Source organism: Drosophila pseudoobscura, chromosome 2 (genome assembly GCF_009870125.1).
Source record: "Drosophila pseudoobscura strain MV-25-SWS-2005 chromosome 2, UCI_Dpse_MV25, whole genome shotgun sequence".
Taxonomy (NCBI): domain Eukaryota; kingdom Metazoa; phylum Arthropoda; class Insecta; order Diptera; family Drosophilidae; genus Drosophila; species Drosophila pseudoobscura.
The window spans coordinates 28,881,333-28,894,845 of NC_046679.1; the positions used below are offsets into that span (position 1 = coordinate 28,881,333).

The 13,513-nt window shown below is 42.6% G+C and overlaps 4 protein-coding genes and 1 long non-coding RNA gene across 11 annotated transcripts; 2 read left to right on the forward strand and 3 right to left on the reverse strand.

The window, feature by feature from the left end:
* Positions 1-87: 87 nt before the first annotated feature.
* LOC4803111 (thiamine transporter 1) lies at positions 88-1,990 on the reverse strand. 2 transcript variants are annotated; one of them, XM_001359871.4, is made up of 5 exons: positions 1,833-1,990; positions 1,691-1,773; positions 1,327-1,628; positions 678-1,266; positions 88-615 (listed from the first exon to the last, which is right to left on the reverse strand). In XM_001359871.4, exons 1-5 carry the CDS (start codon positions 1,956-1,958, stop codon positions 354-356), a joined length of 1,362 nt encoding a protein of 453 aa, XP_001359908.1. In that variant the 5' UTR covers positions 1,959-1,990; the 3' UTR covers positions 88-353. The 2 variants fall into 2 exon arrangements, with proteins under 2 accessions (XP_001359908.1, XP_033232517.1); XM_033376626.1 differs by having other exon boundaries at positions 678-1,628.
* LOC117183273 (uncharacterized) lies at positions 1,622-3,299 on the forward strand. The gene is made up of 2 exons (XR_004468413.1): positions 1,622-1,734; positions 1,812-3,299. It is a non-coding gene; the product is annotated as an uncharacterized lncRNA (long non-coding RNA).
* SelR (methionine sulfoxide reductase SelR) lies at positions 3,052-8,484 on the reverse strand. Of its 6 annotated transcripts, none has more exons than XM_003736863.3 (4): positions 8,322-8,484; positions 6,360-6,524; positions 6,119-6,283; positions 3,052-3,724 (listed from the first exon to the last, which is right to left on the reverse strand). In XM_003736863.3, exons 2-4 carry the CDS (start codon positions 6,469-6,471, stop codon positions 3,492-3,494), a joined length of 510 nt encoding a protein of 169 aa, XP_003736911.3. In that variant the 5' UTR covers positions 6,472-6,524; positions 8,322-8,484; the 3' UTR covers positions 3,052-3,491. The 6 variants fall into 6 exon arrangements, with proteins under 6 accessions (XP_003736911.3, XP_003736910.3, XP_001359909.5 ...); XM_003736862.3 differs by lacking the exon at positions 8,322-8,484 and adding an exon at positions 7,481-7,723 and having other exon boundaries at positions 3,052-3,691; XM_001359872.5 differs by lacking the exon at positions 8,322-8,484 and adding an exon at positions 7,481-7,723.
* Positions 8,485-8,581: 97 nt separating this feature from the next.
* Positions 8,582-10,790, forward strand: Tsp86D (Tetraspanin 86D). Its single transcript, XM_001359873.4, has 3 exons — positions 8,582-9,277; positions 9,336-9,506; positions 9,573-10,790. The coding sequence occupies exons 1-3, from the start codon at positions 8,899-8,901 to the stop codon at positions 9,893-9,895; spliced, it is 873 nt and encodes a 290-aa protein (XP_001359910.3). The 5' UTR covers positions 8,582-8,898; the 3' UTR covers positions 9,896-10,790.
* Positions 10,791-11,442: 652 nt separating this feature from the next.
* Positions 11,443-12,964, reverse strand: Fdh (alcohol dehydrogenase class-3 Fdh). The gene is made up of 4 exons (XM_001359874.4): positions 12,839-12,964; positions 12,674-12,763; positions 12,152-12,613; positions 11,443-12,097 (listed from the first exon to the last, which is right to left on the reverse strand). Exons 1-4 carry the CDS (start codon positions 12,857-12,859, stop codon positions 11,531-11,533), a joined length of 1,140 nt encoding a protein of 379 aa, XP_001359911.2. The 5' UTR covers positions 12,860-12,964; the 3' UTR covers positions 11,443-11,530.
* Between the last annotated feature and the right edge of the window lie 549 nt (positions 12,965-13,513).

Sequence of the window (13,513 nt, forward strand, 5' to 3'; positions counted from 1 at the left end):
AGACAAAGCTTGAGCTTGATACAATCGCAATTCGCCTTATAAATTATCAGCTTATTAAATCATTAGCACAGCACTCAAAAACAGCAATGATGGTCTATAAAAGCAGGTCTTTATTCCGTGACACTTGAGACAGATTGGGGCTTTCTTTAAATGGAACATATCTACACAATGATTAAACTTTTTCCAATCGATCTTTCTCGGAATACAATCACATTATTGTCGAACCCTGAAATCGCGGGAATACTTTCAACGGGAACGAGAACATATAGGAACACGCTTCACTTAATCTAATTACATATATTTTTGTGCACACCAACAGGTGACTTTAAGTACTTTGCTAAATGCATCTATAACTATTCCAAAGTGTTCTCCAGCTTCTCCCTGGTTGCTGCGCGAAACCAGAGATACTCCACGAGGACTGATATCAAATAGAGAACGCCCACGCAAATGAAATAGAAAGCATAGGCCGTGTACTGTCCCACAGCATCGAGTTCAAAGCCCGTCTCTGTGACAAATATCATGGTCAGCAGGGACTGGAAAATGAGTGCGATCAGCGTATTAAAGCCAAAAACTAGACCAAAGCTATCCTCCTGCAGATGCCGGGCCACCTCAGCGCTACAACGACCAAGAAAAGGAGTTAACTACAGATATCTAACAAGAGTCATGATGGATCTTACCTGGAAACTGTGATGGTGAAGCCATAGAGGCCACCAAACAACACGAATCCCACATACGACCAATAAATATTGTGTGTCCAGCAGCAGATCAGCACGCAGCCTCCTTCCAACGCAGAGAAGAAGGCCAGAATAAGCAGACTTGTGCGCGGATTCAGACGATCCGTGTGCAGGTAACCGGCGGCCAAGGCACTCAGTGCAGCCAAAGCGGTTAGCACTGCATCGACGGCTCCGTTCCAGGCTATCAACGGTTCCGGCTCGATCACCTTCCACAGCACCTGCATGTAATAGGTGACCTGAAGGTAGCCAGCCAGGCCGATGGCATACCACAGGCTCCACTGGATCACGCGGCCATTGGTATATGCACTGCGAAAGTGAATCCACAGCAAACGCATGGCCCTGGGCTGCTTCGCAATGTCCGCCTGCGACTGACTGGACACCTCCATGCTGGAATCCCCCGGCAACTCTGTTTGCGTATAGGAGGACTGATCCGATATGGCTTCTGGAGTGTCGTACGACTCTTCGCGATGAAAGTACAGGCTCTTGTCCACTCTGGGGAGACCAAAGGCCCACAACATGGCCATTATTTGAGCTGAAAAAAGAACAGGTTGAATAAGTCTCTGTTTTTGGAAAGGCATATCTTGCCACTCACTGGCCAGCGTTATATAGTTGAGTTCTTTGTAGTTCATCAGCTCCAGATTGATCATCAGTTGAGAGGTAATGCCGGAAACCAATTTTCCAACAAACATGGCAGCTCTCGTGTGGGATGTAACGCGAGGATAATACTTTTTATCCACCTTGGCATAGATGTACGTGAAGTAGGCCACCTCTGCTGCCATGTAGGTCCCATAGAAGAACTCCAAGATCTGCAGCGACAACAAACTAGTTGTCCAGATGAGCATGCTCCAGATGATCACACCGGTGGCTCCAATTGTGATGATGAGCGGCTTGTAGCTGCAAAAGAAATGGAAAGATGTTTATTTGGATTTTTTGTATAAAAGTTCCATTATGTTTACCGCAGAAAGTCGGTTATGAGGAATACAAAGACCAATTGCACCAGGTACGCATATGTACCCACGGGATAGACATCATGTGTGAGCTGTAAACAGAATTAATATTATTTATTGGTATTTATAGATTGTTTTGCCATCCATTCACCTGAGTCTCCGTGATATTACGCCAGGGACCCAATAGATATTCGGTGACATACGGCTCTGAGGGTCGGATCTCGCGCACACATCCGAAGATGCATAGCAGGCAGGAAATTTTCAGCCACTCTTTCATTGTGATAATTGTGTAACGGTGGCGCGCAACGTAAAGTAACGTAATGGATAGCGTATGCCGTTCGGTTGGGGCTGGCTTTCCGCATTCGTGGAATGAATCCGCTGTTGGGCTGTTCTGTTTGGTTAAGCGCTTTTTAATAACACGGCCACAATTGTTGTATCAGGCCATGGACGCCCGTACTCAATCTAATCTTTGCACTCTCTCTGGATGGCCATTATCAGTCTAAAACACCCTATTTATATATTTATATTTACACAGAAATCTCTGTTCAAACGATTGTTAGATAATTAAAAGATTTATACTGCGACGGCCGAACCAAATGCAGAACCAAAACGTTGCGCCCGACGACAGCCGGCGATATGCTCACGTTTACTTTTTGAATGTCAAATAAACATCTACACGCGAGCAGCACATCGCTTATATGTATGTCTGTATGTATATCTGTCCTCTGTCCGATCGAAGCGACCCACCTGTAGCGTTCAGGCTATCAATTTTCAGACACCCTACACGTGGTTTTGCTGTTGATTGTAATTTAAGATCGAATCGAAGGAACTTTCTAGCTCTCACAGCTTTCGTTATCGATTTATCACAAAACACAACACTTAATTTAAATACAAATTTACCTTCCAAAGCCACAGATGAATGAACAAATACAAAACAATTAAAGTCAATTGACTTTTGTGAGGCCGTAAATAAATTTCGATTTCATGCTTTCGGTGGGGCTGTTACATCACAGCAACGCAACAGAGCGACCGCAGCATCTGTACAGTGACTCAATAACAGCGCCGTGCAGCTGTTCCCACCTGAATGGCAACTGCGTCGGTGAAACCAATAACAACAAGAACCAGAATCGAAAGCTACCGTTGAAGCCGAAGCTTTTGATACCCTTGCAGAGCCATGGTTATACTTCGATTTTTTTATTTCATTTTGGAAAGGCTATCGAAAGCTCATTAAGCCAAAGACTTGCCTTATGAACTGTCGTTCCTGTGCGGCTGCAGCTTTATAATATAGTGATTCTATACCGATCTGCGTTTCAAATCTCTGCTCAAAATCATTATACCCTCTCTGTCAAGAATAAAAACAGATGTTTATATATTGTAAAAAATACACGTTTATTTAGCGCGCTCACTTTAAAATTAGTAATGTGTTTCAATGTTGTACAGGGGGTAGTATTCGGTATTCTATGTATAACAAACAAATTAAATAGGAGAAACTTTTAGCTATTTACACAAAACACACGGAGGATTTCCCAGGAAAAAAACTGACGCCTACGTTTTCCACACATACGTACACACACACACGAGTATATGACGGACAGCTGCCTTTGGACAAACTGATTCCCAGACGGACATTCGACTACAAGCTAAAATTGGCCACACTTGCGGAAATAGTTAGAAAATACATGTAAAAAACGTCTTAACAGCAACAGTTTTGAGTTTCGTTTCGACTCCTTTCGCACAAGCTTTTGGTAACGGTCACACCATTTTCCTTTTCCTTTTTTGATTCGCTTCGTTGATTTCTCTCCCTCGTCATTTACTGCTGTGCAATGGGCACAGTGGCCACAGTGGCCACAGTGGCCGCCGCTCCTCCTGTCGCTGCGGGATCGGCCGTGACAAACTCTATGGACGCAGAATTGATGCAGTAACGCTTGCGTGTTGGCTTGGGTCCATCCTCGAAGACGTGCCCCATGTGGGCGTTGCAGCGGGCGCAGCGTACCTCGGTGCGTATGCGTTCTGGATGTGCAATTAGTAGTAAAATATTGCCCCCTTTGTAATTTGTATTTTTGCAAATTTGTGAGATTAATTGGATACGTTTTGTTGTTGGTTTTATATAGCGCAATTTTGTTTTACAATCATTTTTTTTTTTGCAGATCAAATTAAAGTTTTTATAAAAAAAAAACCAAATTAAAAGAAAATAGATTGCAAAATGAATGAAATGAAAAGCGAAGAGAAAAAGCGAGAGCGGGAACAGGAGAGCGAAGGGTACAGTCAGGACGTCAAAAGAGAACGGTTGAATGCGAAGAGAAGAAACAGTAAATGCAACGGCAAATAATGAGAGTGCAGCGGAGACAGCAAGAGAGAATGTCAGGTGACAGGGCGATGGGGGGAGGGAGGAGTGAAGGAGAGTGCAAGTGCAGCAGAGAGGCGAAATCGAGAGAGCGAAGAAAAAGATTGGACGTCGTTAATGAGGCAAAAAGAGATGACAAGTAACGTAACGAATGATTTATATTTATTTATTTTTTTTTTGTATTTGCAGATCGGTGGATATAATCATTATGCGGTTAATAAAGCAAAATTGTATGCATCATGTGTGTGTGTGTGTGTGTGTGAGAGTGTTTTTTTGTTACAATTTTTAACAATGGATTTCGTGTGTGTGTGTATTTTTATTTGTTGTTAGCAAAACAAACCCCCAAAGAACGTTTATAGGCGTACATTTAGTTTTTTGTTTGAAGCGAGTTAAAAAAAAGAGAAATAGAAAATATACGAAAATACACATTATTCAAGTTGTTTGACACTATATATTTATATATAGTATGTAATGGGATTGGATACGATACAGTAGTATTGCATTATGTTATACATAAATCAAATATACAAATCAAAAAAACGAAATATAATATTTTTGGGCATGAGTAAGAAGCAAAACCAAAAACAAAATGAATGCACCATCAAAATAGAATTATAATATCGGTATACACATAATGGAGCTCTCAAACCCAAATATAGCGACGACTGACCTTGAACTATGATCGATACGATACGAGAATGATGGCGGGTATTAAGCTTGTGTACGTGCCTGATGATTGGGTTTAGTTTTTTGTATGGATTTTGGTGGTGGTGGGTGGGTCATATTGAAACCGAAAGACAGTAGAGAGTCGCGTGAAAGATGGATTAAATTCAACCGAAAATGAAGTATACTTAAACCAAACCAAAGGATCTTCAGACTGATCGTTAATGCCGAGTATATCAGACCCCATTTTTTTCTTCCATGAAATACATAATTTATGTCTCACTCCTCGTTCCATAATACATTTGAGTATTTATCATACATACAATATCTTTTTGCCAAGCATTGGTTTCACGAACATTTTTTTGCATAATAAACTCCTATAAAATATCTAAATATCTTGTAACATAACACGTTAATTCTGCTTGAGACTTCATTCATTTGCTTCTGTTTTTTGGGAAGGCGGTGAGACACTAAACAGTACACAGATCGAGCATTATTTCTTGGACGATGTCGTCGTGGAGGCGGCTGTCGGTGCACTCTTCACAAAATCTATCGACGCCGAGTTGATGCAGAAACGATGATGCTTGGGCGGTGGTCCATCGTCGAAGACGTGGCCCATGTGTGCCGAGCATTTTGAGCAGCGCACCTCAGTGCGTACCATGCCTAACGTTTTTGAAATTACTACTGTTGTTTTAATCATATATGTTTAGAGAGGTTTTCGGGCAGCAGAGAGAGAGACGGAATATATGAAATTTTGGTTGCATTTGTTTTTGTTGTTGGACATTTTTGGAGAAAGTTAGAGGTTTTTGTTTTTTAGTTTTTAGTTTATAGTTTTGGGTGGGAAAAAAGATGTGAATAAAAGAATAATACTCAATTAGGAATTCATTTTAGTCTTTTCTTCTTCGGTTAGTTGCACATTCAGGTTCATCAACAATCAACAGCAACAACAACAACAACAACAACAAGAACAACAACATCATCATCATCATCATCAAATGGCCGACAGTTTGGCATTCAAGCGTCTAACGAACGGCACAACTACAGTGAACTCTAGGGAACACGTACCACAATTTCAAGACAAAACCAAGCCAAAACAAAGCAACAAACAAAAATATATATGTATATAGGGGACAGAACAATAATGAAATCATTTTGCAAATACATTTCTTTGGCTATAGAACATAAAATAGAACTGAACTGTTTTTTATCTGTCTTTGCTTCGTATTTTACAGGTTGGTTATCAAACATCTTGTTATCTTTTATCTGAGGCTAGTATCTCCTAAGCTCAACACAAACTTTGATTATATGGCAACGAAACGGCAAATGATATAGAAACTCAACTCAAAAACGGTTTTTGCAAATAACATCTAAGTGTGCTTAACATTGTCTAGACGATAGACAGCTAAACGGACCGAACCGAGGCTACATACCTGGTATGCTGGCATCCCGATGGAGGGTTACCTTGCCCTTGTCGAGGACATCGTTGAACGCTGGCCAGCCGCAGCCCGAGTCGTATTTCGTGTCCGAGCTGAACAGATCCTGATGACACACAATGCACTGGTACACCCCCTTCTCGTAGTGCTTGTTGTAGCAGCCTGCAACAGGAATTAGTGGGTGGTTAATACACAAATATAAGTATGTTTTGAAACTCTTCTATTGTGCTTGCCGCACCTGTGTAGGGCCGCTCGGTGCCCGCCTCCTGAGTAACCTGATACTGCAGTGGGGTTAGGCGTTTGCGCAGCTCCTCTTTGTTAACGGTAACCTTTTCGGTTTTATTCTCCATGTTGTTGGCTTTACTGGGATTCGTCTTAGCCTCGTCGCTGTCGTGACGCGTATCTGTAATTTAAAACGGAAAATGTACTTAAGCTGCGGTTAAGTTATGTGCGGTCCGTGTGTGCTGCTTAGTTTACCACCAATTGAGTAATGGAAATTGTATAATTATGCGAAAAACATTATGTCGCTAAGCTTTCTTAATCGTTCACCTATCAGTAGAACTTTAAACTAAACCTTGGGCAACCATAATTTGTTAGTTTAAAAGCAAGATAAGAAACCAGAGCCTAGTACTATCAGCCATGAATTGCGAAATGTATTTTCAGAAAACCCAAAATCATCTTGTTTTCGTAAATAGAAGAAATAAACCTGGAGAAATGTACCTACTGGTGTTTATTTTCCCTTGATAAACCAGAGACTGCTCCCCCATCTGATATGCCACAAAATGCACTCGCGCGTCCTCCACCCCACACACAATTTGTATACAAAGTCCGAGGCAGGCAATAAACCTAATTGTGGGAGGTGTAAACAGATTGGTTAAGTGCAGCCGACTACAAATAAAGCGAAGAAACGCATGGAACTACTACAAATAGAGTGAAGAAACGCATATGGTTTAAAAATAGCACTTTATGCTGCAATAAAACAAAGTGGCGCCCATCGATCGTTGAGTGTAAACAAAATACATACAGCATATAGTGGGAAAAGGAGTGCGGGAGGAGGGGCAAGACAGTCTAATTTAATTTGGTTTTTTTTTTTAATAGAAAACCACTCGACTGTGTCGTAGACAATGATTTAATTTCGCAAGATGCAGGGGCACGGGGGTAGGGTATTATGGCGTGCATAAGGAATGCACAAGACAATTTGAACTAGAAAATTCCGTCTATAAGTAGACACTGGTCAATCGATTGATTTCTATATAAATTGGCTCAACAAATGAATCAAATCCATTGTGTGGCCTGGACACACCCACACGGGAACCAGACCAAGCCCATAAATAGACCACCCCTCCCCAGTACACTCACCTGCAAAGCAGTGTGCGATGGGCACTGCAGCTGCGAGTACTCCTAATGGATTGCGATTGGGGTGTCTCCACTTGGCAGCCGCAGCAGCAATAAGTGCGAAATTTCGTGTGTGCTGCAGTGCGTGGCGAGAAAGTGAAAACATTTTCAACTTTTCAGCAGACAAAATTTAAAGTGACAATCACAGAAGGCGTAGGAGGAGACGGCAACTAACGGTGCCTGCACTGCTGCTGCACTTGGCACTGGCTGGTTATTTAATCACCGTTCGATGTGAATGGCGAGAGCAAAACAACATGGGGAAAAACGGGAAAGTCAATGACAGGCCAAAGGTATATTGATTATGGGGTAGGGGAAGACCCACTCTCTTCTGTGTGTTTTAATTAATTGAGCGAATAATATGTATAGCGTTTGAGTGCATTCGCGGATAGATGCACTCCAGAACGGAGGCTGCCGTACCTTCTATCTAATATGTCTTGCACAGGTCTGTCCACCCACACACGACTAATATTTATGCAATTTCTGCCACTTCCGTCTTTATCCGTTCTATTTTTGTGCAACTTGTTTTGACTGCTTCTATGTCCCCGCCTGTGTATGTATGTTCACACGGGAGAAAGCGCATTAGAGAGAAAGCCGTTGTTGCTCAATTGCACACACGCTCATTAAAAGAAAATTGTCTGCCTCGTAGAACCCCCCTCTCATAACCTGGGGCCAACAAACACAATTTCCTTCAATGTCAGAACAAATCCAAATATGACCACTAACACATTGCCACTTACGGGGGCTGGTGGGGGACTGAGTGTCCTTGAATTGATTGGGACGAACGGCGCTAGAAAATATATCTCACCTGCTTCAAATAGTTTATTTCTATTTTTGGCCTTTGTTTATAACTTTGTGGGCTAGTTTTTGTAAAGCGTGCACGCGGACCAACAAGCGCGCGTCGTTGTTACGCAGCGAAGGAAAATGGAAAACTTGCTTAAAAAAGCTTAAAACAGCAGCAAACAGCAAAAAAAAACAGATTAAAAACATGCCATTCCCAGCGCAACGCACGCAGAGCGAACAGCTGATTGGCAGTGCTGCCAGCCGTTCAGAGGAAAAACTAACACTGCTTCTCTCTTTGTCAACCACAGAAAACTGTGTGGCAACGCCGTCGAATTTGTTATTTTTTATCTCTGAGTAATGTAATTGTTTATACAAAAAATCAGTGAAAAATTAATCCATTGTTGTGTGCTGAGCTTCACTAAACACAGCCAAAGCGCGCACCATGAGAGTGGGATACCATTGAGCTCGCGAAAAGACCACACGCAAAGAGGGCGTCAACAAACCGTGGGGGTGGACTTGATAAAGAAGAAGACAAGCCAGATATTAAGAACAGAAGTGTTTCATTCAGATAAAATCATTCGATTTCGACAAATACGAGTAGTATGAGTAACCACAGATACCACCATGGGGGCAGCTACATGCATCCGCGGATGTCGTATCCCCACCACTTCACCTACGTCAGCTCCTGCGTGAAATACATGATCTTCCTGCTGAATTTCCTTTTCTGGCTATTCGGCGGCCTGCTCCTGGCCATCGGTGTGTACGCGTTCATGGACAAACTGAAGGATGGCAATGGGTGGCTGCGCCTGGACACCGTCTACGATGTGATCTTCAATATATCCTTGGTGATGATTATTGCGGGCTGTGTGATATTCGTGGTCAGCTTTGCCGGATGCCTAGGAGCTCTGCGGGAGAACACCTGCCTGCTGAAGTTCTACTCGATGTGTCTGCTTATGTTTTTCATCATGGAAATGACTTTAGGTGGGTACACACGCCGATTACCAACGCAGGAAGAATATTATCTCTCTTCTCATTGCAGCCATCATCTGCTTCGTGTTCCCGCAGTACATGAACTCATTCTTGGAATCACAGTTTGCCGAGAAGATTATACACTCGTACCGCGATGACTCAGATCTGCAGAATTTCATTGACTTTGCGCAGCAAGAGTTCAAGTGCTGTGGCCTCAGCAATGCTGGCTACCAGGACTGGAGTGAGTCACAATCAGCCTGCAACACAGTTGACTGCAACTAATCGACATTTCCCCTTCCTATTGCAGGCAAGAACGAGTACTTCAATTGCTCCTCCCCATCTGTTGAAAAGTGCGGCGTGCCCTACAGCTGCTGCATCAACGCCACCGACATCAGTTCCGGCCTGGTCAACATTATGTGCGGCTATGGCGTGCAGGAGCACTCGGTGGCAGCCGCTAGCAAGCGCATCTGGACTAGCGGCTGCATTGAAATCGTGCGCGTCTGGGTAGAACGAAATCTCTATGTGATTGCTGGCGTGGCCCTGGGCGTTGCCTTGCTCCAGCTGTTCGTCATTTATCTGGCCAAGACCCTGGAGGGACAGATAGACCTGCAGAAGTCGCGCTGGTCGTGAGTGCCATACCATCATCCGTACTTGTACGGATACCCGTGCGACGAAGACTTGTACTACAACACTCAAATGTGAGAGATGGCCCTGGCGGCAGGAGCACGACTGCCGCCGCTGAGCTGATCGAGCTAATCTGGTCCTACAAGTGCTCAAATATTAGCTTCCCCCCAAATAGTTTTGGTTTCAATAATGTCTCTATATTTTATGTTAACTTATTACTCAGCCTCTGTTCTCAAGCCCTGTGCAATTAATGTTTAAATTGCAATCTATCATCACTCCCCCAGGCTACCGCCTGAACCTAACCTAACCTATACTCTCTTGCCGAAAAATACAGTCTAGTTTTACATATATTTGTAACCCATAAATAATCCCATAGTGGTCCTAGCAGTTTTTACATATTAGTTTTCCAGCAAATAGTTTTGGTTTCAATAATGTCTCTGTCTCTGTTCTCAAACCCTTTGCATTTAATGTTCAAATTGCAATCATATTTATACTCTCTTGACGGACAACACAGTCTAGTATGTATACCCCATAAATATTCCCATAGTGGCATAGGCCATTTTTAAGGCAGCTCTGTACGTTTTTAATGTCTCAGCGTGATCCGTACCGTAGTCACAAAATCAAAGCAAATGAACAAACACTTAAATATATGCGCAATATCGTATTAATAATAAAAGACATTTGTATATAAGCATAAGTTTATCTAAGAAATACATACGCATTTAAAATGAGAATTATATTTATAAAGAAAACCAAACTATACCAAAACTGCTACGTATTTGTTGGACTAAATAATATACATACTAGAATTAATAGAGATTTTAAGCATCTGCATCTGTGTTTGTGTGTAAACCTCGTTGTACTACATAATCAAATACAGACCATACATATGTACGTGTAATTTGGGTAACTTTTTAATGGGGTTTATTGTGCTTAAAGATGGCATTTCTTGATTGATAAAATGGAGAATGCATAGCTCTTTCATCTAATGGCTTATAGCTCCATGGTTTGTTTGGACTTTGAACGAGATCTACACGCAATATAGGGTCGGCCCCAACATTGTATTCGGCTGTATCAGCATGAAGTTTACTGAACCCTGGAGAACTCACACGAAGCGACTACAACCTTCCAATATTAAGAAAAAAGAAATAATATAATAATAAATCAATAAAAACTCTTGAAACATGAACACAATATGGTTCATACAGCATTATTTATGTCCCGTACCTATCAGTCTTCATAAATAAATCTATAAATTCGAGTTTTAGTCAAGCGTCAAACAGTCTTTGGGTCTAATTAGTGTTTATTAGATAAAAGAAAACTTGTTTTCCACTAATTAACATATCACGCTGCTGGAAAGCTGCTGCGCTGCAAAGAGCAGGTCAAGGATGATAACGTGATTGGAATTGAGCTAAGTTGTGAAATTCTATATTTAAACTCCAACCACAATCGCCAAAGCATTCAAAGCTCACTACTTAGATTAGAAGACCATTCGAGAAGTGGCACAATTTATAAAAGGCGACCGACCCCCAGGCGATAAGCTGTTTCATAAATAAACATTTAAAGAAAGATTCCATTTATTTGAATACACTTTGCTTGCTGATAAAAAAGTGAAAAATCAAACCGTCTTGGTGGACATCCTTAGTACTTGATAATAGAGCGAATGCTCTCGCCTTTGTGCATCAGATCGAATGCCTTGTTGATCTCTGATAGTGGCAGTTCGTGGGTAATGAACTCATCCACCAGCAGATCCTTCTTTAGATACGCCTCCACCAGTTTGGGCACATCCGAGACCGAACGCCAACCGCCAAAGGCAGATCCCTTCCACACACGACCCACAACCAGTTGGAAGGGTCGAGTGGAAATCTCCTGGCCAGCGCCGGCCACACCAATGACCACCGATGTGCCCCAGCCCTTGTGTGTTGCCTCCAGGGCGGAACGCATGGTATTCACATTGCCAATGCACTCGAAGGTGTAGTCGAAACCGCCATCGGTGAGGTCAATCAGATAGTTTTGAATAGCTCCCTTGTCGGCCACATCCTTGGGATTGACAAAGTCGGTGAAGCCGAATTTCTTGGCCAGTTCGAATTTGTCGGGATTGATGTCGATTCCGTAGACTTTGCCGGCGCCAGCCTTCTTGCAACCCAGACCCACGGCCAGTCCAACTGCACCCAGACCCCAGACGGCGCAAGTGCTGCCGGGTTCCACCTAAATAATTAATTAAATAACTATAGCTCTTATGTAAACCCAAACAATACACACCTTTGCGGTGTTCAAGGCAGCGCCATAGCCCGTGGAAATGCCACAGCCCAAAAGGCACACCTTCTCCAATGGAGCTGTCTCGTTGATTTTCGTCAGCGATATGTCGGCCACCACCGTGTACTCGGCGAATGTGGAGGTGCCCATGAAGTGGAACAGCTGCTGACCTTTGCATGACAAGCGGGACGAGCCATTGGGCATGACACCAGCGCCCTGGGTTAGGCGAATCTTCTGGCAAAGATTTGTCTTGCCGCTCTTGCAGAATTTGCAATCATCGCACTGCGGAATGTAAAGGGCAATGACATGATCGCCAGCCTTGAAGTTGGTGACGCCCTCGCCAACGCTCTCCACAATGCCAGCGCCCTCATGGCCAAGAACCACTGGAAAGAGACCCTCAGGATCTGCACCGCTCAACGAGAACGCGTCCGTGTGGCAAACGCCAGTGGCTGTAATCTTGATGCGAACCTGCCAAGCGATTTAAAGTGGACTATAAACCAAATCATAAATGGAATTTTCCAGACCCACCTCATGCGCCTGAGGGGGCGCCACCTCGATATCCTCAATGATCAGCGGCTTCTTCGCCTCCCATGCCACTGCAGCTTTGCATTTAATTACCTGCGAAGGTGTAGTGCATGTTCGTTTAGTATCTGGCTTTTTGTTGCTGTTCTAATTAATATTCTGGGTACGTACTTTGCCTTCTGTTGCGGACATCTTGGTAGTGGAAATAGTTTTTGCGATAAGTTCCAGGCGAGGCGCAGAATAAGAGGCGGCGGGGCCGGCACCGGTTGATCGTTAGTGTTGTCATTGCGACTGAATTTAGCCCACTTAACCCCCCCTCTAGTTAAACAGGTTAAAAGCTTGAGTTACACAGCGGTTAATAATACTGCATGTAAACTCTTCTTGTAGATCCATTTGTTACCGCAATATTTTTCACCTGAACTACAATACAATTCTTAAAGATTCATAATTTTCGTGGAAAGTATTTTAAAAGCCACTGGTCGATAATGGGTTAATCGTTCTCCGTCCATGATTATAAATCATATTCCTCAATTTTGATATTCGGTCTTATATTTATAGCTAGCTAGGACCCTCGCTGTGAACACATAATTTTATGCGATAGATGAATCAATTTTCTACAAGATTGATTAATTTTAGGGACTCTGTTTTATTGGATTGTGTCTTAAAGAAGCCCTAAGAAAAAAAGGTCAAAGCAAAAAACGTAGGTGATCGTCAGATGAGAATGGTATAAAAATTAAGGCACTGATTTAAAAATGTTTAAGTACATTAAATTGAAATTTTAAATTTCATTATAGTTTGTTAATTCAGTTTTTCTTAAAAGTTAATATTTTGTTGTAAAATCTAAAA